We start from the raw sequence: 24,400 nt of genomic DNA on the forward strand, positions 1-24,400 counted from the left end.
TTAGGGGGCAGAGTCCTGGTTGTAGGAGTTATTAAGTGGCCTAACAACAAGTTAATAAGAGGCAATAGACCACATGTTCCATAAAGTAGAGTGGAGATTTGATCCGGGGGTATGTTTGTAAGGAGAAGGGTGGTAAGGGTTTGGCCAAAAGGGCCTGCAGCGCTAACTCCCAAAGAGGCAAACATTATCCCTGGAAGCCCAGTTGCTCTTGAAGGGATGCCACCAGCAGATGGACTTCTAACAGGCGTTGTGTGCCTGTCACCTGCCCTAGCAGGTTCCCTGAGAGATGTTCTGGTTGCATATGTTGTAGGAAACATGGAAGATGAAGACCTGAACATCTAGAGGGATTGGATATTGTACAGTATTTCCCTCCCGAAGGTCGGCTATTTTCTAGTTGTCCCTCCAGAAGGTTGTAGAGCCAATATTGTGGATCCAGTCAGGGCTCAGGAAAAGAGCAAGAAACAGGAGGGAAGGGGGCAGGGCACAACTTTGAAAGAATGACATAGCCCAGTTCAGTTCAGTTCAGTCACTCAGTCATGTCTGATTCTTTGCGACCCCATGGACTGCAGCACGCCAGGCCTCCCTGTTCATCACCAACTCCCGGAGTTTACTCAAACTCATGTCCATTGAGTCGGTGATGCCATCCAACCATCTCATCCTCTGTCATCCCCTTTTCCTTCCTTCAATCTTTCCAAGCATCACGGTCTATTCAAATGAGTCAGCTCTTCCCATCACGTGGCCAAAGCATTGAAGTTTCAGCTTCAACATCAGTCCTTCCAATGAATATTCAGGATTGATTTCCTTTAGGATGGAGTGGTTGGATCTCCTTGAAGTCCAAGGGACTCTCAAGAGTCTTCTCCAACACCACAGTTCAAAAGCATCAGTTCTTCAACACTCAGCTTTCTTTATAGTCCAACTCTAACATCCATACATGATCACTGGAAAAACCATAGTTTAGACAAGACGGACCTTTGTTGTCTAAGTAATGTCTCTGTTTTTAATATGCTTTTCTTCCAAGGATCAAGCATCTTTTTATTTCATGGCTGCAGTCACCATCTGCAGTGATTTTGGAGCCCCCCAAAAAATAGTCTGCCACTGTTTCCACTGTTTTCCCATCTATTTGCCATGAAATGATGGGATCAGATGCCATGATTTAGTTTTCTGAATGTTGAGTTTTAAACCAACTTTTTAATTATTCTCTTTCATTTTCATCAAGAGGCTCTTTAGTTCTTCGCTTTTTGCCATAAGGGTAGTGTCATCTTCATATCTGAGGTTACTGATATTTCTCCCAGCAATCTTGATTTCAGCTTCAGCTTCATCCAGCCCAGCATTTCTCGTCATGTACTCTGCATATAAGTAAAATAAGCAGGGTGACAATATAAAGCCTTGACGTACTCCTTTCCCGATTTGGAACCAGTCTGTTGTTCCATCTCCAGTTTGAACTGTTGCTTCCTGACCTGCATACAGATTTCTCAAGAGGCAGGTCAGGTGCTCTGGTATTCCAACCTCTTTAAGAATTTTCCACAGTTTGTTGGGATCCACACAGTCAAAGGTTTTGGCATAATCAATAAAGCAGAAATACATTATTTTCTGGAATTCTCCTCCTTTATCAATGATCCACTGGATGTTGGCAATTTGATCTCCTGTGCCTCTGCCTTTTCTATATCCAACTGGAACATCTGGAAGTTCACAATTCACATATTTTTGAAGCCTGGCTTGGAGAATTTTGAGCATTACTTTAGTAGCGTGTGAGATGCGTGAAATTGTGAGACAGTTTGACATTCTATGGCATTGCCTTTCTTTGGGATTGGAATAAAATCTGACCTTTTCCAGTCCTGCGGCCACTGCTGAGTTTTCCAAATTTGCTGGCATATTGAGTGCAGCACTTTCACAGCATCATCTTTTAGGTTTTGAAATAGCTTAACTGAAATTCCATCACCTCCACTAGCTTTGTTTGTAGTGATGATTCCTAAGGCCCACTTGGCTTCACATTCCAGGATGTCTGGCTCTACGTGAGTGATCATACCATCGTGATTATCTCGGTCATGAAGGTCTTTTTTGGTACAGTTCTCCTGTGTATTCTTACCACCTATTCTTAATTTCTTCTGCTTTTGTTAGGTCCATAGCATTTCTGTCTTTTCTTGTGCCTATCTTTGCATAAAATATTCCCTTTGTATCTCTAATTTTGTGAAGAGATCTCTATCTTTCCCATTCTATTTTTTTCCTCTATTTCTTTGCATTAATCACTGAGGAAGGTTTTCTTATCTCTCTTTGCTATCCTTTGGAACTCTGCATTGAAATGGGTATATCTTTCCGTTTCTCCTTTGCTTTTCACTTCTCTTCTTTTCATAGCTGTTCATAAGGCCTCCTCAGACAGCCATTTTGCCTTTTTGCATTTCTTTTCTTGGGGAAGGTCTTGATCCCTGTCTCCTGTACAATGTCATGAACCTCCATCCATAGTTCATCGGGCTCTCTGTCTATCAGATCTAATCCCTTGAAACTATTTCTCACTGCCAATGTATAATTGTAAGGGATTTAAATTAGGTCATACCTGAATGGTCTAGTGGTTTTCCCTACTTTCTTCAATTTAAGTCTGAATTTGGCAATAAGGAGTTCGTGATATGAGCCACAGTCAGCTCCCAGTCTTGCTTTTGCTGACTGTATAGAACTTCTCCATCTTTGGCTGCCAAGAATATAATCAATCTGATTTTGGTATTGACTATCTGGTGATAGCCATGTGTAGAATCTTCTCTTGTATTGTTAGAAGAAGGTGTTTGCTATGACCAGCACAGTTTCTTGGCAGAATGCTATTAGCCTTTGCTCTGCTTCGTTCTGTGCTCCAAGCCCAAATTTGCCTGTTACTCCCACTTAGCATATGAAATCAACCCGCTCGCAAAAACTAACCACACCACATTCCATGGCTGCCCTCACCCTCTGTGATGGCCCACACCCTGTGGAGTGTTCTTCTCTCTGAATCCTGACAAATCCACCTCTTACCTATCACTGTATCCCTCACTGAATTTTTTTGCAATGAGACATCAAGAGCCTGAGCTTCATTAGGTCCTGAAGCCAGGCACCATGGGTTTTGGCGAGGCTCAAGTCCCAGTCGGATACAACTGAGTGACATGCATGGCACAGAGTCCCTGCTATGTGGGTTTGAGCCCCAATCTTAGGTAAATGGTTTCAAGCACAACTTTCAGAAATGAAAAGATGATGCCCTGCCCAATACTTTATAAGCAGTGCCATCGACAGAGAGAGGAGCTGAAGGAAGGGAGGAAAAATCAGTGGAAAAAAATGTGCTGAGGAATCCATTTCATAAATTGCCTGAAAATCTGCTAAATACCTGACCTGTTCTCAGTTTTCATTGGCCTGATCCTTGGCAAAAAGAAGATTAAGGGCAGAAGAATCCCCCTCTCTTGGGTAACTGCTACTGGGGCCCAGCAGATATTGGAGATTTTGGGACACACTGAGGAGTAGCCCCTGCAGAGTACCTCATTTGCACCCACTGCCGCTTGTCTGTTCATCGGAGGTTTGAGGAAACAAGAAACAAGTGACTGTTAAAAAATCAAGATTTTGTTAGCCGTATGTCCTTCCAGTCATAGGACCAAGGAACTCTTACCTTAACCGGAGGTCTTCTGGAATCTGAGACTGAGCCATGTGAGCTTTCTGTTGCGTTTATTTTTGCTGTCCTGGTTTCCACAATGCTTGGCTTCTTTTCATTTCCGCTGTGCTGGGTTTTCTTCCCGATCAGCTTTCACGCAGGAGCTTTCGCCAAGTTGGGCTTCTGCTGTGTTGGCCTCTGCTCCACAGGCCCGAGCTGGGGTTGTTTCAGCCAGGTTAAACCTGAGTCATGGCACCATATATGTCAAGGGAGTTTTTAATTTCCTCGGTTCTGTCTCGTTGTGACAAAAATTTGAAGCAACGGACAGACGAGTGTTACAGCCCTGTGTAAATTTCCTCAGACAGACCAGTGTTTTAGCACCACATAATTTATTCGGCGGACCAGTGTTATAGCTCCTTGTTACAGCTCAGAAAGCAAAGGGAACTACATCCTTGAGGCATGAGGGCAGATCGACCCAAAAGACGTGAAGAGAAGAGAAGCCCCTGGCTCAATTTTGGCTCCTCTTTTTATACATTTGTCTCATCTCCTCTGAGCCTGCCCTTTGTAAACTGGGCTAGCCAGGAGGGCTGGTTGTTCTACCAGAGGTTCTCGTTCCAGTCCTTGGACCTTCCTTTGTTCTATTTTTGTGGGCTTTTCCGTCCTTGGTCTTTTAGCCAGCGCCATTCCGGACTTCTTTTTCCTATTCTAGCTACCTAACAGTAAAGAATTGGCCAGCAATGCAAGAGACCTGATTGGATCACTCCATTGGGAAGATACCCTGGAGAAAGAATTGGAAACCCATTCCAGTATTCTTGCCTGGAGAATCCCATGGACAGAGAGCCTGACAGGCTACAGTCCATAGGCTTACAGTGAGTCAGACAAGACTGAGCAACTAACACACACAAAAAGCATAGTCATATTCTATATGACTTAGGTCCCATCCTGATGACCTCATAGAATCTTCATTATCTCTTTAAGGCCCTACCACTGAAAGGTTGTTGCTGAATCATGAAAGATGCCAGGATTCTTGGCCTCTGGAGGAGAGGAATTCCATCCCAGGCCAGTGATGAGGCTTGATCGCTCAGAGCTTTTGTGTGATAAAGTTTTAATAAAGTATAAAAGAAATAGACAGAGCTTCTGACGTAGACATCAGAAGGGAGCAGAAAGAGTGACCCCCTGCTAGTCTTTAGCAGGAAGTAATATAGCTACTAGCAGGCTGCTAATTAGAGAAAGGAAATGTCACAAAATTGAGAGTGGTACCAGGCCCCTCACTCACAAAATACATTTTGAGATAACATTGGCACAATGTGAGTCATCCTGGGCCATAAAGCAATTGACATGAATCTTGAAGAAAGGGAGTCTCCAAACAAATATATAGTTTCATTAACATAGGAGAATACTTGTGTGAGTAAAATATATTGGTTTTCTGAGCCATGATCCGTTCTGAGTCTTAGCTGGAACTGACTTAAAGAAAGAAAGAGTTTAAGGTAAATACATAGTTCATTAACATATGTAAGAAAAACATTTCCATAAGAAAAATGCATTGGTTAGCTCAAGGTTTGAGAAAAGTTAAGTTCAGGTAGAACAAGGTGTTGTCATGGCACACAGGATTTTTAAAAGAAACCTCCTTTTAAATTTGCATAAAGAAGGGGGAAAAACATCTGACACTTGTAGTTTGTTTCCTCCTGCCACTTAAAAGAGAGATTTAAAAAAAATGTCTGACACTTTCAGCCTATTTCCTCCATTTGGAGACCCCTGGCCTTCCTGCCTGTTACCCTCTCACCACCAAATAGAGTCATATTCCAAGGTCCTAGGGTTTAGTACTTCAATATATGAATTTGAAAGTGGGGAGATACATTCCCTCCCATCACAATTCTGACTACCATTTGCTTTGTAGCACCTAAAACAGTATCTGGAATACAATAAGTGCTCAGCTATATTTCATGAGCTGCATAACAAAAGACTCACACATACATGTAATAATTTACATGACCCAAGATAGGGAACTTTTTATTTACCAAAAATTATTAAAGGGAGACAACAGTATTTGATTGGGAAAAATAATATTGTTAAACTACTTGGAGTGGAAAATTAGATTTTAAAGCCATGTCTATGATTGGGTTTCCCTGGTGAGTCAACAGTAAAGAATCTGCCTGTCAATTCAAGAAATGTGGGTTTCACCCCTGGGTTGGGAAGATCTCCTGGAGGTGGAAATGGCAACCCACTCCAATATTATTGCCTGGAGAATCTCATGGATTTTGGAGCCTGGTTGGCTACAGTCCATGGGGTCATGAAAGAATCAGACAAGACTTAGCCACTAAGTAAAGGCAGTCTATGGCTAAAGCAACTGCAGTGATAAGCCCATACAATGCAGCTACAGAGTGCATGACAGCTAGAGAGCAGCCCCACTCACTGCAGCTGGAAAAAGACAGTGCACAGCAACAGAGTCCTAGTGCAACCAAAAACAAATCAATTAACTACTGGGAGGGAGGAGGGTTGTGAGCTGGGTCCCCTAGTTTTACACTCTTTCTACTTCAGTGTTCTTGCTGATCAATGAATTCCACTGTCCAGGAAAATAATCAAGAAACACAAGAGAAATAGGAAAGTTTTATTTGACCCAAACTGAGGGCTACAGATTGGGGGCACCCTCTCAGATAGCTCTGGGGAACTGCTCCATTGAAGCACAATCTTATACCTCATCCAAACGAAGCACATACATCAACATGACAGGGCGTACTCCTTAAAGTTTCAAAAGAAACAGACATAGTACATAGACAGTGAGACAGTAGGACCCTGGTGTCTGGGAAGGGAACTTTATCTTCCAGGGAGTGTTAACATGGATGCCATGAGAAGGGAGTTCTTCGTTCTTAACTTCAAAACAGATGTTCTTTACCTCAGGGTTAAAGATGTGCTGTGAGAGTTGAACAGACTATCTTAGTTCACACACAGTGCAGCCTGAACCATGGATAAGCCAAAATGACTTCCCCATTCAATATGTGAACATCTTCTCCATCACAGGATATAAAAAAGTTAGAACCTTATGATCCAGCAATTCTACCTTTGAGGCTGTACCCAGAGAATTGAAAGCACACTCTGGAACAGATATTTCTACATCCTTGTTCACAGCAGCATTGTTCACAATAACTAAAACATGAAAGCAACCCAAGTACCCACTGATCAAAGAATCGCTAAGTCCCTGTGGTATGTGCATATACTGGAGTATTATTCAGCATTAAAAAGGAGAAGAATATAACCCATGCTACAACATAGAAGAATCTAGCACATTCTACTAAGCAAAATAATCCTGACAGGAAAGGATAAATAAAGTTTGATTCCACTGAAATGAGGCACCCGAAGTGCTCAGATTTAGAAAAAGTAGGACAACGATTGTCAGGAACTCAGAAAGGAGAAAGGCAGGATTATTGCTGAATGGCCAGAGTTGCTATTTTGCAAGGCGAAAAAAGTTCTGGAGTTTGGTTGCAAAAAATGCAAACATACTTATTTCTACTGAAATGGACACTTGAAAGTGAAAGTGAAGTCGTTCAGTTATGTCTAACTCTTTGCGACCCCATGGACTGTAGCCTACCAGGCTCCTCCATCCAGGGAAGAGTACTGAAGTGGGTTGCCATTTTCTTCTCCAGGGGATTTTTCCAACCCAGAGATTGAACCTGAGTCTCCCCCATTGTAGGAAAACATTTTACCATCTGAGCCACCAGGGAAGTCCTCTTGGACACTTAAAGATGGTTAAAATGGTCAATTTCATGTTATGAGTAATAACATAAAATTTAAAAAAAAAGAAGGAAAAAAAAAAACCCTCTCAGAACCACTCCCTGAGAGTAACCACAGAACGGTCAAGGCTGATAGTGACATGGCAGATGTACCCCGCCCACCCAGTCTCATCTCCACCCTACCAATGCAGGGGGTAAGGGCAGTCTTCTGTGCTCAAGGCTCTCTGCTTTGATCCTTAGAGATGTCTCAGCTCCAGTCCTGCATGAATGAACCTCAGCCTCCCTGACTGATCCAGTGCTCCAGGCTCTGCTCCAAGGATCCAGTAAGTCTTGGGTCACCCTCTTCTGTAGGAGACTGGGTGCTGAATTCACATCCTCCCAAAGAGACCTCTGCAATCCCAGAGTGGAGGGGGTCAACCCAGCTCCTGACTGAGGGTGGAGAGACTCATTTTCCAGATGAAAACAGGAGTGGGAGTTGTCAGGTTTATGTGGGAATTGGTGCAGGGGGTTGGATCAGACCATGGAGATTCTGACTCATTTTTTTTTTTGACTGGCGCTCAAACAACATCAAAGTTCCCCTTGGATCAGGGTTTATGCTGTGAGGACCACTGATGTCAGTCTCCTCTGTAGTGTTGACCCTCGGATTCTGCAGGTTCCTCCTCTGTGGATGCCCCAGTGACTGTAAGGATCTTGAGCATCCATGGATTTTGGTGTCCTCAGAGGAGGGCTGTGTGCTGATTTATATTAAGTCACCATTGATTTGCTAACCCAGAAACTGTGATTTGGCTCTATTTCTTCTTATGGGCAGTAAATTTTAAATATGGTGGTAAATTATATATAGCTTAAAATTTGCCATCTTAACCATTTTTAAGTCTACAGTTCAATGATGTTAGGTATATTTATATTGTCGTACAACCAACCTTAAGAACTCTTTTCACCTCTTTTTTCTCTTCTTTCCTAAGAAGAAAACTAAAACCGTGTCTCCATTTAACAGTAACTCCCAGTTTCACCCTTCATTCGAGCCCCTGACAAACCACCATTCTACTTTGTCTCTAAGAAGTTGACTCCTCTCAGTACTTCATGGACATGGAATCATAGCATGTTTTTTTGCGACTGGATTATGTCACTGACCATAATGTCCTCAGTGTTCCTCCACACTATAGCATGCATCAGAATTTCCTGTCTCTTTTGGAGAACAGACTTTTGGACACAGAGTGGGAGGGATAAGGTGGGATGAATTGAGAGAGTAGCATTGAAACATATATACTACCATATGTAAAAGAGATCACCCGTAGAAATTTGCTATGTAAAGATCACCAGTAGGAATTTGCTATGTAATGCAGGGAGCTCAACCTGGTGCTCTGTGACAACCTAGAGGGGTGGGATGGAGTAGGGGGATGGGAGGGAGGGTCAAGAGGGAGGAGACATATGCATACCTATGGCTGATTCATGTTGATGTATGGCAGAAACCAACACAACAGTGCAAAGCAATCATCCTCCAATTAAAAATAAATTTTAACAATATATGTGAAAAAAAAATTCCTATCTGTTAAAGGCTGAATAATATTCCACTGTATGTACAGCCACATTGTGTTAATCCATTCCTTCATTGATGGACATCTGGGTTGCTTCCAACTTTCAGCTATTGTGAATAATGCTGCTAAGGAACACAGGTGTACAAATATGTCTTTGAACCCTATTGTCAATTCGTTGGGGTATATACCCAATGTGGCGTGACTGGGTCATGTGGTAAATGTATTTTTCATTTTTGAGGAAGCACCATACTGCATCCATAGCTGCTGTCCCATTTTACATTGCTCCTCACAGTGCAGAAAGGTTCAGCAGCAGCATTTGAGCAAGATCAAAACAGTCCAGAGAAGGATATGACTTGTTCAAGAGTGCCGCAGTGTTTGCAGAACCAAGGTTCTATTCATAGTTTCCTGGCTCTTTGAATGCTTGCTCTTAATCAAATGTTAAATTTGGACTTTGGAGTATGAGGGGTGGAAGCCCCCCTCACAGTAACTGGTGGTCACAAGATCAGCCTAGCCCTGCAGAGCTGTGTAGGCAGAACACATTTCATGTCCCAAAGCAACAGGAAACACAGTCCTGTCATTTCTGATTCACAATGAACACTAGTCCCCCCTCCCTCCAGGCACTTGGGAGACCACTGTAGTTTGATGCTTTGACTGAGCTGGGCTAGAGTCTGTTCAGTTCAGTTCAGTAGCACAGTCGTGTCCGATTCTTTGTGACCCCATGAATCGCAGCACGCCAGGCCTCCCTGTCCATCACCATCTCCCAGAGTTCACTCAAACTCAGGTCCATCGAGTCAGTGATGCCATCCAGCCATCTCATCCTCTGTCGTCCCCTTCTCCTCCTTCCCCCAATCCCTCCCAGCATCAGAGTCTTTTCCAATGAGTCAATTCTTCACATGAGGTGGCCAAAGTATTGGAGTTTCAGCCTCAGCATCAGTCCTTCTGTGCCTCCCCTCAAATATCATCTTATTCTTCCCCAGGACAGTTACTATTCCATGTCACTCTGCAAACAATGAAACAGAAAGTGTCCAGGTTTCAGGGTCCTTGGTGAAAAAAAGTGCAGAGTTTGAGCGCTCTGCTCAGCAAGCCCCTAAAAGACTCACTTCACCCCTATCAAAGAGGGGAGGGAATAATGATGATAATTTGTTCTATTGTGCAGGGGAAAGGAGAAAAAAGATGAAATGTAGTTTCAGCAAAATCAGACAAGCTTGGCTGGTTGATTTCGATTCAAAAATCACCATTCTCATCTATCCAACTAATGCCAACTAAGCACCTATGATGTGCCAGGCTCCGTGATGGAAACTTTTGCTTCTATAGGGGCAGAAGACTTGGCTTTCTAGATTCTTCAGCTGAGATAACAGTTCAATTGACATAGACCGTTGAACACAGTTAGTTTAATATGTACAGGAGCCCCATAAAATTTTTTGAGGCTCAAAGACTGTCAGACAATTGAAGCTTATATGATCCCCTGAGTTAAGGAGAAAGGGGTGGGGATCTGGGCCTTCAAATGGGAGGAAGACCATGCACAGAAGGATGAGAAGAGCAAGTGCCTGGTGAACAAATGTTTGCCCATTCCAAGCAGGTAAGTCTTTCTGAGATTAAAAAGTTCTCTGTGGTAAGAGCTCTCTTCCTGGCATAGGTCTCCTAATCTACATTATTTTGAACAATTGAGGGAAAGGTAAAGAGCTTCTCCTGAATCTAATGGGTCTTAATTAACTTTAGCTCAAAACAATTTACTGGTCAAAAGGGCACATTTGGGGAGACATAATCTACTCCGTCTCACTTCTTCTCAAGCAAACTTTCCAGTAACTTTGAGACAAATTAGAAGTCTTCTCTATGATTGTAGAAACCAAATCTCAGAGATGGAGAGCTTGCCCAGTGTGTCCTTTTACCACCTGCTCCATCACTTCCTCACTCCATAGAACTGGACCCCACTGCCAAGGGCGGATGGACATTCTTAACGGCTTTCTGTCTTCTTTCCTCAGCAGACTGTAGCCTCCTCAACTATGTCTAGGATGTTGCTTCAGTTCATTCACCAATTTGGTCAGAAGCTCACCCGCAAGCAGCTACTGGAACCCATAGATGAGTCTGAGAGACCCGTGGCTCATCTGAACATCCTAAGCCTGGTGATCGTGGGTGTGGGCAGGATGTTGATAGCTGGCATGTACATTCTGGCTGGTGCAGTGGCCAAGTTCATAGCTGGACCAGCAACCATCATCTCGTTCTTGGTGGCTGCCATGTTTTCTATATTATCTGGGCTCTGCTATACTGAATTTGGGGCCTGGGTCACGCTCTGGTTCTACGTATTTCTACAGCTATGTCATGATGGGTCAAGTCTATGCCTTCATCATTGGTTGGAACTCCATACTTCTCTTAGTTACGGGTGAGATGATGGGCCAGCAAATGGTGTGGGGCTTAAGATTGGGAAACTATGTTGGAGGATTGGGTTCTCAGTCATTCATGAGCACTTTATTCTTGGCCTCGTGAAGGGAAGTTGATAATAGTGTCAGGAAGACCCCACAACTACATTCAACTTGGTTCTATCCTGTGTTCTTAAATGATGGACCATGAACCCAGGAGGAAAAGGAACTGTAGGGAATGGGTGAGAGGGAGGTATGTCCCACAGGTTCACCCCCTCATCATAGTGAATTCTTTGCTCAGTTGTTGCCTTCCTGGGATTTTCCTTTACCACTTGATTTCAAATTTCATGCCTATCCCAGCCCTCCCAGTCCCACTTATGTGTTTTCTTTTCTTGTATAACATTGATCTGCTCCTAATGTATTAAAACACCTGACATTTTGGTGAATCATTTGGTTCTACTCTCCCCAACTCATGAAAAGAAACTCTTTGATATTTTGTATTTTGTAGCAGGTATTTGTATATATAGGCTTTTTGTATATACAGGTATTTTATCTGTGTTTTTAGATCCTATGGCACATCAATTTTTGTTTGTCAATGAACGCTCCTTCTTCTGCCTCTGCAGGCAGTGCCAGCTTGGCCAGGGCCTCGAGTTACATCTTTGACAGCCTGATTGGGAATCACATCTCTCAGTCATTACAGGAAAGTTTCTCTCTGCAGCTGCCTTACTCCCTGGCCACATATGCAGACTTTTTTGCCCTGGGCCTGGTACTGCTGATGACAGGTGAGACAGGGCTCAGCAACAGGATGGGAAGAACAGGGTGTGAAGTGGGAGCTGGTGTAGGAAAGGCTTGATGTGGCAGAATGGTGGGGGATTAGAAATAGAAAGAATGGTCTTGAAATAGAAGCTAAGACATAGACCATTGTTTTCCACCCTTGGCACTACTGACAATTTGGGCTTATCATTCTTTGGTGTGAAGGGACTGTCCTGTGAATTTTAATTTCTTTTCTTAATCATTATTGAATCATCCTTGGCCTTTGCTTACTAGATAGCAGTGACATCCACCCACCCCCAACTGTGGCAATCAGGGTGTCTCCAGACAGTGCCAATGTCCCTTGGGGAATAAAATTACCCCAAGCTGAGAATCATTTACTTAGACCAACAAGTCTTCCTTTGTACTGAGGCCAAAGATTTTTTTTTAATTGAGAGGAAGTTCACATAGCATAAAATTAACCACTTTGTACCTTTTCCCAGCTTCAGTCAAAAATAACTGACATACAACATTGTGTAAGATTAAGGTGTACATCTTGCTTTGTTAGACATGTATTCTGAGAAGATTGCCACAATAATTAACATCTTAAAGTGTACAATTCAGTAGCGTTAGGCACATCTGTAATGTTGGACAACCATCACCTCCATCTAGTTCCAAACACGTTCAACACCTCTGTGCCCACTAAGCAGTCACTGTCTGTTTGTCCACCACCACCAACTGCCAGCCCTGAGCAACTATTTCTCTGCTTCCTGTTGTTGTTCAGTCACTAAGTCATATCCAACTCTTTGCAACCCCATGGATTATGTATGCCAAGCTTCTCTGTCCTCCACTATCTTCTGGAGTTTGCTCAAATTTATGTCCATTGAGTCAGTGATACTATCCAACCGTTTCATTCACTGTCACCCTCTTCTCCTCCTGCCCTCAACCTTACCCAGCATCAGAATCTTTTCCAATGAGTTGGTTCTGCCCATCAGGTGGCCAAAATTTTGGAGCTTCAGCATCAGTCCTTCCAATGAATATTCAGGGTTGATTTCCTTTAGGATTGATTGGTTTGTTCCCCTTGGTGTCCAAGGGACTCTCAAGAGTCTTCTCCAACACCACAGTTCAAAAGCATCAATTCTTTGGTGCCCAGCCTTCTTATGGTCCAACTCTCACGTCTGTACATGACTATTGGAAAAACCATAGCTTTGACTATATGGACCTTTGTAGGCAAAGTGATGGCCCTGCTTTTTAATATGCTGTCTATGTTTGCCATAGCTTTCCTTCCAAGAAGCAAATGTCTTTTAATTTCATGGCTGCAGTCACTGTCTGCAGTGATTTTGGAGCCCAAGAAAAGGAAATCTGTCACTGCTGCCACTTTTTCCTTATCTATTTGCCAGGAAGTGATGGGACCAGATGCTATGGTCTTAGCTTTATGAATGTTGAGTTTTAAGCCAGCTTTTTCACTCTCCTATTTCACTTTCATCAAGAAGCTCTTTAAGCTGTGATTTCAGTTGTAACCTGATTATGGGTTTTCTCCATCCCTCTAGTGTCATAGCAATAAAGTCTTTGCTTGATGACTAGATACTAAAAAGAAAAAAAAGACGAAGAAGCTCTTTAGTTCATGTTCATTTCCTGCCATTAGGGTGGTATCATCTACATATCTGAGATTGTTGATATTTTTCCTGGCAATCTTGATTCCAGCTTGTGCTTCATCCACCTTGGCATTTTGCATGATGTACTCCGCATGTAAGTTAAATAAGCAGGGTGACAATATGCAGCCTTGATACAGTCCTTTCCCAATTTGGAACCAGTCCATTATTCTATGTCCAGTTCTAGGTGTTTCTTCTTGACCTGCATAGATTTCTCAGAATACAGGTAAAGTGGTCTGGAATTCCTATCTCTTTAAGAATTTTCACAGTTCGTGTGATCCACACAGCCAAAATCTTTAGTGTAGTCAAATGAAGCAGAAGTATATGATTCATTGGTATTTCCCCCTGCATTCCCTGTGATCCAACGAATGTTGGCAATTTGATTTCTGGTCCTTTGCATTTTCTTAACTCTGTTGTACATCTGAAAGTTCTTGATTCCCATATTGCTGAAGCATAGCTTGAAGGATTTTGAGCATAACCTTGCTAGCATGTGAAATTAATGCAATTGTACAGTAGTTTGAGCATTCTTTGGCATTGCCCTTCTTTGGGATTGGAATGAAAACTGATCTAGAAGTCCTGAAGCTACTGTTGAGTTTCCCAAGTTTGCTCACGTATCAAATACAGCACTTTCACAGCATCATCTTTTAGGATTTGAAATCGCTCAGCTAGAATTCCATCACCTTCACTAGCTTTGTTTGTACTATTGCTTCCTAAGACCCACTTGACTTCACACTCCAGGATGTCTGGTTCTAGGTGAATGACCACACCATCTTGGTTATCCAGACCACTGAGACATTTTTTGGTATAGTTCTGGGTATTCGTGCCACCTCTTCTAAATCTCTTCTGCTTCTGTTAGTTCCTTACCATTTCTGTCCTTTATCATCCCCATCCTTCCATGAAATGTTCCCTTAATATCCCAGGTTTTCTTGAAGAGATCTCTAGTCTTTCCCACTCTGCTGTTTTCCTCTATTTCTTTGCATTGTTCACTTAAGATGGCTTTCTTGTCTCTCCCTGCTATTCTCTGGAATTCTGCATCCAGTTGGTTATATCTTTCCCTTTCTCCTTTGTCTTTCACTTCTCATCTTCCCTCACCTATTTGTAAAGCCTCCTCAGACACCCATTTTGCCTTTTTGCATTTCTTTTCCTTGAGGATGATTTTGGTCACTGCCTCATGTACAGTGTTAGGAATCTCTGTCCCTAGTTCTTCAGGAAGTCTGCCTACCAGATCTAGTTCCTTGAATCTATTTGTCACCTCCACTGTTTAATTATAATGGATTTTATTTAGGTCATACCTGAATGGTCTAGTAGTTTTCCCTACTTTCTTCAATTTAAGCCTGAATTTTGCAATTAAGGAACTGATGATCGGAGCTACAAACAGCTCCAGGTCTTGCTTTTTCTGACTGTATAGAGCCTCTCCACCTTCAGCTACAAACAATATAATAAATCTGATTCCAGTATTGAACATCTGGTGTTGTCCAAGAGAGGAGTCATCTCTTGTGTTGTTGAAAAAGGGTGTTTGTATGACTAGTATATCTATCAGATCAGATCAGATCAGTCACTAAGTCATGTCCAACTCTTTGCGACCCCATGAATCGCAGCACGCCAGGCCTCCCCGTCCATCACCAACTCCCAGAGTTCACTGAGACTCACGTCCATCGAGTCAGTGATGCCTAATGTATCAATGATTTGAGTGTTTCATATTACATCTTTCCCACAGGACTACGGCTTCTGGGAGCTCGTGAGTCAATCCTGGTTATCAGAATATCCATAGGAATAAACATTTTGGTTCTCATTTTCATTACCATCACTGGCTTCGTTAAGGGAGATCTGCATAACTGGAAGCTCACAGAACAGGACTACAAACTGAACACATCTGGATCCAGAGACATCTATGGCTTAGGAGGGTAATATTGGCCATAATATATGGGTGACGGGCATGCAGAGCTGGTATGGTGTGGACTAAAGATATCTGGGCTGATGGATCCAGATGAAGCGAGTCCTGGAGCCCAGGACTTGAGGTATGAAGGCAGAAGCTCAAGAGATGGAAGAACACACCTCACCCACTTTCTTTCTCTTTCCTTCTCTCACCGTAGCTTGGGCCCTTTGGGTTCTGGAGGGTTTGCACCTTTCGGCTTTGAAGGGATTCTCCAGGGAACAGCTACATGTTTCTACTATTTTTTTGGTGTTGATGTTCTTGCCACTAAAGGTAACATGGTCACTGTGTGTCCCATCTGAGGTTTGGGAACAGACTGGCTGCCTCTGGCTTTGGGGAAACCTGATTGAGGAGTACAATAAGGAAGGGGATTTTTCCCAGTGTGTTTTCCTAACTCAACACTTCTTCCCTTTCTGCAGGGGCAGAAGCTATAAATCCTCATCGTTCAATCCCCTGGAGCATCTTGGTCACCATCTTCATCTGCATTTTGGCCTACTCCAGTGTCTCAGCGGCACTCACCCTCATGGTGCCCTACTACCTGATTCAGCCTCACAACCCATTCCCACAAGCCATTCTCCATAGTTTGTGGCTCCCTGCCACATACATCACGTCTATTGGTACCCTCTGTGCTCTTATATTCAGGTCAGTGCCATGGTTTCCTCCCTGTCTACTGTCGATGCTCAGATCTCCAAAACCTTTGGATTGGTAGAGAAGACAGAGAGACACCTTACCCCAAGCCAACGAGAGAGCAAAAGTCCTGGCCTATCCTCCTTCTCCACATCCTTACATGTTTCCATCTTCTCTTCCAGACTCCATAGTGCCGTGTTCAGAATGCCTCTTTTGATCTACAAAATGGCAGAGGATGGGCTCCTTTTCCGGGTACTTACCCGGATCCATGTCCGCACAGGCATCCATGTCCTGGCCATGATGTCTGCTGCAAATCTTGCAGGTTAAAAAATATTTATATTTTTTTGAAACCCACGCTTTAACTTACATATTTCCAGATGTTTCTCACTCCCTTCCCACTTTGTTTGTGCCCTCATTGTAGGGCTCATGGCGTTACTCTTCAAGTACACAGATCTTGTGGATCTCATGTCAGTCGGGACCCTGCTCATTTACTCCCTGGTGGCATTTTCTATTCTTGTCCTCAGGTGAGACCCCACTGCACCTCGGTAGGGAGTCTTGGAGATTAGTTGGGAGGTAAACGTCTTCTGCCTTCATGCTATCTTCTAAAAGTCCTGCTCTACTTAAGACAGGACACATGTGAAATAGGCTGTGTGGTGTTGGATGAGTAGGGGCTGCTGTTAATATTGCCTTAAAACATGTAATTCAGGTACCAGCCAGACCAGAATTTAAGCAAGAATGAGAACACAGAGGAGGAAATTGAGATGCCTGTCCCTGATGAACATCCGTTGGACTCTGAACCTGAAGCAAGAAACTCAAACATTCTAAAGAGTCTGTGGTTCCCTATCAGCACCATCCCCACTAGGAAATCTGGCCAGATTGTCTACGGATGTGCTTCACTACTCGGTGAGCAGTGGGATTTTTCTTTGGTTGTTTTCTGAAATTGACAGTATGGTGTTGGAGTGTGTATTTTGTCAACTGAGGAGTCTTGGTGATATGAGGTCCCTTGCTGAGGTGGGCAGCCTGGGGGGTGGCCCAAGGTCTTGACATCTTCAGCTTCTGAAGTTGAACCTGTTCTCCTCCACCTTGACCCCTGTAGTTCTCCTGATGATAATATTGAGCCTGATCCTGGTCCAGTGGTCCAGTCAGGGGTTTTCTGGAGACTCCAAGTACACACCAGTGGCTGTGCTGCTGCTGCTGCTCATCATTGGAGTCATGGTCATCATCTGGAGGCAGCCCCAGAACCCCATTCCTCTTTATTTTAAGGTAAGTGACCTTATGTGCCCAAACTGTCCACCTGGAGTGAACATGCTTCATGGTCTAAACATCCAGAGAGTGAGGGGAACTGCTAAAACCAATGGACTCTTCCTGATCCCCCTCAGTATGTTACATACACGGTCTGAGTAGACACTGAATACACAGTCTGAAGGCTGGTCTTCTTGCCCACATGGGGTAGAGTCTCTCATTCAGGCATCTGGGGTGTGTTCAAGGATGAACTGACTGCCCCACAGGTCCCTGCTCTGCCTGTCCTTCCACTGGTGAGCATCTTTGTGAACATTTACTTGATGATGCAGATAACTTCTGGGACCTGGGCCATATTTGGCATCTGGAATGTGGTTGGTAAGTGGCTTTCTGGCATAAAGAGACCTCTTGAGTGACAGATCCCAAACTGAGCTCCCCTAAGCTTCTTGACCACCATAGGAGACCTATTGGATGTTTGTAACCAGGAAGAGTGCCTGCTTATCCTTCTCATTTTCTCATTTCCTTACTAGGATTTCTCATATACTTTGGATATGGGATCCGACACAGCTTAGAGGAGAACGATGAGCAATAACCACCAGCATCCACCTCCCAGACTCTTGACAAAAACACCCTTACGGCTGACTCATCTTAACCACAGGTCATAGATGTTGTGTAGAATCCCTACATACATAGAAGGTGTCTTCTGCTACCTGAACACTCAGCCTCTATGGATAGTGAAGGTGTATGCATCTACAGCCCTGTCTTTATTGCCAGTGGACAAAGTGACTTTAATGTTGTCTAATTTTTAAGTAAGCTTTTCAAAGCATGATGTACATACAGAAAAACACATGCTTCTTAAGTGTGCAGCAAGACCGATTTTCACAAAGAAAGTACAACAACATAATCAGCAGGAGAAAGAAAATGTTAACCTGGCACCTGAGAAACAACTCCTTGTTCCCATCTCCAGCCTGAGCACTGATCTGGCCACTTGAGGAGGAAACATAGGTAATCCGATATTGTGTAAGATTTACACCTTAAATATTCGGTCATCAATAAGTTTGAAGTAAAAGGTCAGTTTTCACTCCAATTCCAAGAAGGGTAAGCCATAGAGTGGTCAAACTACCATACAGTTGTGCTTATTTCACAGCCTAGCTGGGAATGCTCAAAGTCCTAAGCTAGACTTCGACAGAACATGAACTGAGAACTTCCAGATACAAGCTAGGTTTAGAAAAGGTAGATGAACCAGACATAAAATTGCCTACGTCTGTTGCATCACAGAGAAAGCAAGGGAAGTCCAGAAAAACATCAACTTCTGCTTCATTAACTATGCCAAAAGCTTTGACTGTATGGATCACAACAAACTGTGGAATATCCTTAAGGAGATGGGAATACCAGACCATCTGACCTGCCTCCTGAGAAACCTGTATGCAGGTCATAAGCAAAAGCAGTTAGAATCGGACATGGAATGCTGGAGTGGTTCAAAACTGGCAAGGGAGTATGTTAATGCTCTATGTTGTTGCCCGCTTATTTAACTTATATGCAGAGTACAACATGCAAAATGCTGGGCTGGATGAATCACAAGCTGGAATCAAGTTTGCCAGGAGAAGTACCAACCTCAGATGATACCATCCTAATGATAGAAAGTGAAGAGGAAATAAAGAGCCTCTTGATGAAGGTGAAAGAGGAGGGCGAAAAGTTGGTGTAACACTCAACATTCAAAAAAACTAATAACATAACATCTGGTCCCATCACTTCCTGGCAAATAGAAGAGGAAAAAGTGGAAGCAGTGTCAGATTTTCTTTCCTTTGGCTCCAAAATCACTGCAGACAATAACTGTAGCCATGAAATTAAAAAACACCTGTTCCTTGAAAAGAAACCTATGACAAACCTAGATGGCATATTAAAAAGCAGAGAGATTACTTTGCCGACAAAGGTCTGTCTAGTCAAAACTATGGGTTTTCCAGTAGTGATGTACGGGATGTGAGAGATCGGCCATAAAGAAGGCTGAACACTGAAGAACTGATGGTTTTGAAAACTGTGGTGCTGGGGAAGACTTTGAAAGTCCTTTGTAATGCATGGAGATCAAACCAGTCAACACTAAAGGAAATCAGCTCTGAATATTCATTGGAAGGACTGATGCTGAAGTTGAAGCTCCAATATTTTGGCCACATGATGTCCAGAGCTGATACAATGGAAAGGACCCTGATTCTGGGAAAGACCGAGGGCAGGAGGAGAAGAGGGAACAGACAATGAGATGTTTAGATAGCATCACTGATTTCAATGAACATCTCCATACCATAGTGGAGGATAGAGGAGCCTGGTGTGCTGTATTCCATGGGGTCACAAAGACTTGTACATGACTTAGCAACTGAAGAGCCACAACATGACCCCGCAGTCATGCCTCTGAGATATTCCTGGTTTGATTCCAGACTACCATAGTAAAGAGAACTGGCAATAAAGAGAGTCACACAAATTTTTTGGTTTCCCAGTGCATATAAACTTATGTTTACACTACACTGTTCAGTGTGCTATATATTCTGTCTAAAAAATGTACATACTTTAACTTAAAAGTATTTTATTGCTGAAAAATGCTAGCTGTCATCTGACAACCCAGAGTTGCCACAAACCCTCAGTCTGCAAAATGTGCAGCATCTGCAAAGCACAATAAAATGTTGTATGTTTGTATGTGTATATATATATTAAAAGATGTATAGTTAATGTGCACAAAAGATGTATATGTAATATATGTATTAAAGTATAGGTGTCAAGGTTCATTGTTGATCTAAAATCAATGTATCTAGTTGTCTTGTAATACTATTTGCTAAATCTGTCACCTCTTGGTGTCTGTCTATGCTCTCTGCATTCTAATAACCTCTTGACATATGGGTATAGTCAAACGTCATTAGGGCCCATCCTCATGTCCTCATTTAATCATAATTACCTCTTTAAGTCCCCCCACAAAATACAGTCACATTCTGAAGTCCTGGGGATCAGGACTTCAACATATGAATTTGAAACAAGGGAGATGCATTCACCCCTTCACACTTTTGATCACCATTTGCTTCCCAGTGGCTAAAGCATTGTCTGGAATACAATAAGTGCTCAGTTATATTTGATGAGATATTTAATGAAAGAATCATATAGTCATGTAATATTTTACATGACCCAAGATGGGGAACTTTTTATTTACCAGTTATTATCAAAGGGAGACCACAGTATTTGAGAAAAATGATATTTTGTTAAACGACTTGGAACAGAAAATGAGACTTTAAGGCCATATCTAATCTATGACTGGTCTTCCGTGGTGGCTCCATGGTAAAGAATCTACCTGCCAATGCAGGAGACATGTTCAATTCCTCGATTAGGAAGATCTCCCGGAGGAGGAGATAGCAACTGTTTCCAGTGTTCTTGCCTGGAAAATCCCATGGACAGAGGAGCCTGGCAGGCTACAGTCCAGGGGGTTGAAAAACAGTGAGACATGACTTAGAGACTAAACAACAGCAATGTCTATAGCTGGTGCTGGATAGATCCTTTCACAGGAGAGAAAAAATGCAAAGAGAAATTGGGAAGAGGAGAGAAAAGAAAGGGTGAGGAGAAGATTGTGAAGGGTTCTATGAGATGAGAAACTCTTCCCTTGTTCTGATCTCACTTTCACATGAAAATCATGAAATGATTGACGTAGGTGGGCATCTCATGGAAAGAAAGATTTTTAAAATGATTATTCTTGGTGTAGACTGATGAGGGGGAAAAACAGTTGGCAGAAGAAGGAGAAAGAGCATATCATGAGTGCGTTATTCAATGAATGTGTTATTTAAATGGGTGGTTCCCACAGATTGCAGGAAGTCAGTGAGTGCTTGTGAGCAGGGCAAGAAGGTAAGGAAGGGGTTTAGGAGGTGACAGAGGGTCTGCTGTCTTTCCAGGGATAGGGATACAACATGGACACCCTCCAGACATCACACATTCTTCTCCCCTGACCCCATGCCTCCCCACTTTACTGGCCATAGGAACCTGGAAACGTCACCTAACCTTCCTTCTAACCCTCATGTATGGATGTGAGAGTTGGACTATGAAGAAAGCTAAGTGTCAAAGAACTGATGCTTTTCAACTATGGTGTTGGAGAAGACTCTTGAGAGTCCCTTGGACTGCAAGGAGATCCAACCAGTCCATTCTGAAGGAGATCAGCCTTGGGATTTCTTTGGAAGGAATGATGCTAAGGCTGAAACTCCAGTACTTTGGCCACCTCATGCAAAGAGTTGACTCATTGGAAAAGACTCTGATGCTGGGAGGAATTGGGGGCAGGAGGAGAAGGGGACAACAGAGGATGAGATGGCTGGATGGCATTACTGACTCGATGGACATGAGTCTGAGTGATGGAGTTGGTGATGGACAGGGATGCCTGGCATTCTGCGATTGATGGGGTCGCAAAGAGTTGGACACGACTGAGCGACTGAACTAAACTGAACTGAACTGAACCCTCTAAAGCCTTGGCAAAGAAGTGGAGAAATAAGACACAGGATGAGTCCTTACATAAGCTATGTAAGATGGGAATTTCAGAGCTGAGGTGTTTGGCTCAGTTGATGGAAAATGAAATAACAATCAAAGTAAGAAAAAAGAAAAGAGAATTTTGGTTATTTCTGTAACATTCAAATTTTTAAGATAATATCCTGAATTGTGACTGATAATTTACCAGGACAGATGAGATTTTTAGGATTTTCATATAATTTTTAGAACACATATTAATAACATTTATCCTGCCAATATAACCTAAGAAGGTTTATCATCACTTATTTGACAGCACGTGGGTGCTTAGTCACTTCAGTCATGTCCGACTCTTTGAGACCCAACAGACTATAGCCCGACAGGCTCCTCTCTCCATGGGATTCTCCTGGCAAGAATACTGGAGTGGGTTGCCCTGCACTCTTCCAAGGGATCTGCTGATGGTACCCATGTAATTATATGTGCCAGTATGCCTAATTGTAATGAGGTCAGTATCATTCCTTGAGATGTTATAGGACTCTTAAAGTGGTAATAAATCTGAAAAATCCCCAGAATAGCTGGAGGTCAAAAAATATTTCATTTGGGGCTTCTTTGGTGGCTCAGTGGTAAATCTGCCTGCTAAGGCAGGAGACACGGGTTCTGACACAGGTAGATTCTCATGTGTGAAAGCACTTGCAGAAGGTCAGCTTTCCTGCAGAGAGGTTCTGGCACTTCAGAAAAATAAAAACAACTCTGCTCAAAGCAAAGATGGAGCTGAGGGAATCTTTTCCCTCCCCCATGCAAGGAAACATATCTCCACAGAAAAGGGGACTGATGAGTGACAGCTCAGCTACCCTAGTTCTGCAGGACATCACAGCAGACACCTGAGAAGGACATCCACAGCAGCACCAGAGATCAGAGACGGGACCTCCATGAAGAGGGAGAGGAAAAATATTTGGAAAGACGCAGATAAACATTTTAAAGGACATGAAAGGGATTACTTTTCTCAGGGAGTCCAATCGCATGCCTCTGGGAGCACCACAACGGGGAATCTCTCTGCTGCATCCACAGGAACCCTCAGTACCCCGAGTGCTGGACCCACACGTCCCCCCACTCTTCGGGGGCTCCTTGTGGGACCCTCCCCCTGCAATGCCCTGGGGATCTCGGGTAGACTAAAAGCAGGTTCAAAGAGTCAGTCCCCACTCTGGGCGAGGGCGCCCGCAGACTGGAGCTCTAGAGCCACCTTCTGGAAATCCAGAGACAGGTTTCCAGGAGGCAGCCTGGTGGGTTGTCAGAGCAGAGAGACAGAAAAGCTTCAGAATTCTCCCACAAGGCCTCCCTGGTGGTCCAGTGGTTAAGAATCCGCCTGCCAAGGCAGAGCACCCAGGTTCAATCCCCTGTCTGGGAGGACCCCATATGCCACGGGGCAACGAAGCCCACATGCCACAACCTCTGCAGCCTGTGCTCTGCAGCAAGAGAAGCCACCCAAGGAGAAGCCCATGCACCGCAACTAGGGAAAGACTGTGCAGTGACCAAGATCCAGAGCAGACACACTTCATCAATTAATTGAAGATTATTAAAAAGGATTATCCCACAAGAGGGAGTAGAAAGAGTGAAATAAGTGTACTGATACAAAGACAGAGAAAATCCCAGAAAATAACTCCACCATGAAACAACAGTACCCCGGTTCAAGTTAACCACCAAAGATTGAAGGGTGTGTCTACTACAAATATAAAAGCATAGTATAGAATTATAGTCACAGTTTTACTCACCTTCATCCTCTTGGGAGCAGCCTCTCCACTGAGGAATTTATTACCACTTTAATTCCCAGAATTTTCTGCTTTAAGTCAGTTGAGAGAAACTCAGGAAAGGCTTCTCTCTGCATCCGTTGCATCTCAGATGTTTTTCCTATAAATAAGCTTCCTAACAACTCTGGTTTCAAGAGCATCCCCACACAACCAACTAAAGCTCACCACAACAGCTTAAGCTGCTTCATTCCTTTTGTGGAGTTGTCTTTTCAAGGATAGACACTTAAATCAGTGGGCTAGAATCAACAGTCCTGAGACAAATACTTACATTATCGTTCATTTTACCCATGGGAACCAAGACAATACAATGGGTAAAATATAGTCTCATCAACAATAGTGATCAGACAAGTATACATCCACATGCAGATAAATAAACTTGGACCACTACTTCACAGTAAAAAAGAAAAAAATTAACGGAAGCTTGAATACGACATGTCGTCCCCACAGTGACAGTGTCTGGCTGGTGTGTTAGCAAGTGTGTCACTTGTTGTATGTCAGAATCTTGTCCACTCACTAACCCCTTGCTACTCGCTCATCCCTCCCCTCTGACTCCTGATATTTTTCCTTCTGTGGGACGTAGTGCTTTTGACCTCTTAAAGCATATTTCCATTTCCTGACTTGGTGCTCAGTCTTCCAAGAAAACAAACCCCTTGGGATCCTATTCCATCCCTTTGTGCAAGGCAGGCTGCAGACA

The 24,400-nt window shown here is 43.3% G+C and overlaps 1 protein-coding gene across 1 annotated transcript; it reads left to right on the plus strand.

Moving 5' to 3' along the window:
* The first annotated feature begins 10,876 nt into the window (after positions 1 to 10,876).
* On the plus strand, positions 10,877 to 18,074 carry LOC109571840 (cationic amino acid transporter 3-like). The gene is given in 12 exon segments (XM_070770250.1): positions 10,877 to 11,148; positions 11,150 to 11,244; positions 11,845 to 12,003; positions 15,341 to 15,527; positions 15,717 to 15,829; positions 15,976 to 16,198; positions 16,366 to 16,505; positions 16,605 to 16,707; positions 16,890 to 17,086; positions 17,280 to 17,446; positions 17,692 to 17,800; positions 17,953 to 18,074. Coding segments are annotated over 12 exon segments (1,887 nt in total).
* The last annotated feature ends 6,326 nt before the right edge of the window (positions 18,075 to 24,400 follow it).

This window comes from Bos indicus, chromosome 18 (assembly GCF_029378745.1).
Source record: "Bos indicus isolate NIAB-ARS_2022 breed Sahiwal x Tharparkar chromosome 18, NIAB-ARS_B.indTharparkar_mat_pri_1.0, whole genome shotgun sequence".
NCBI lineage: Eukaryota > Metazoa > Chordata > Mammalia > Artiodactyla > Bovidae > Bos > Bos indicus.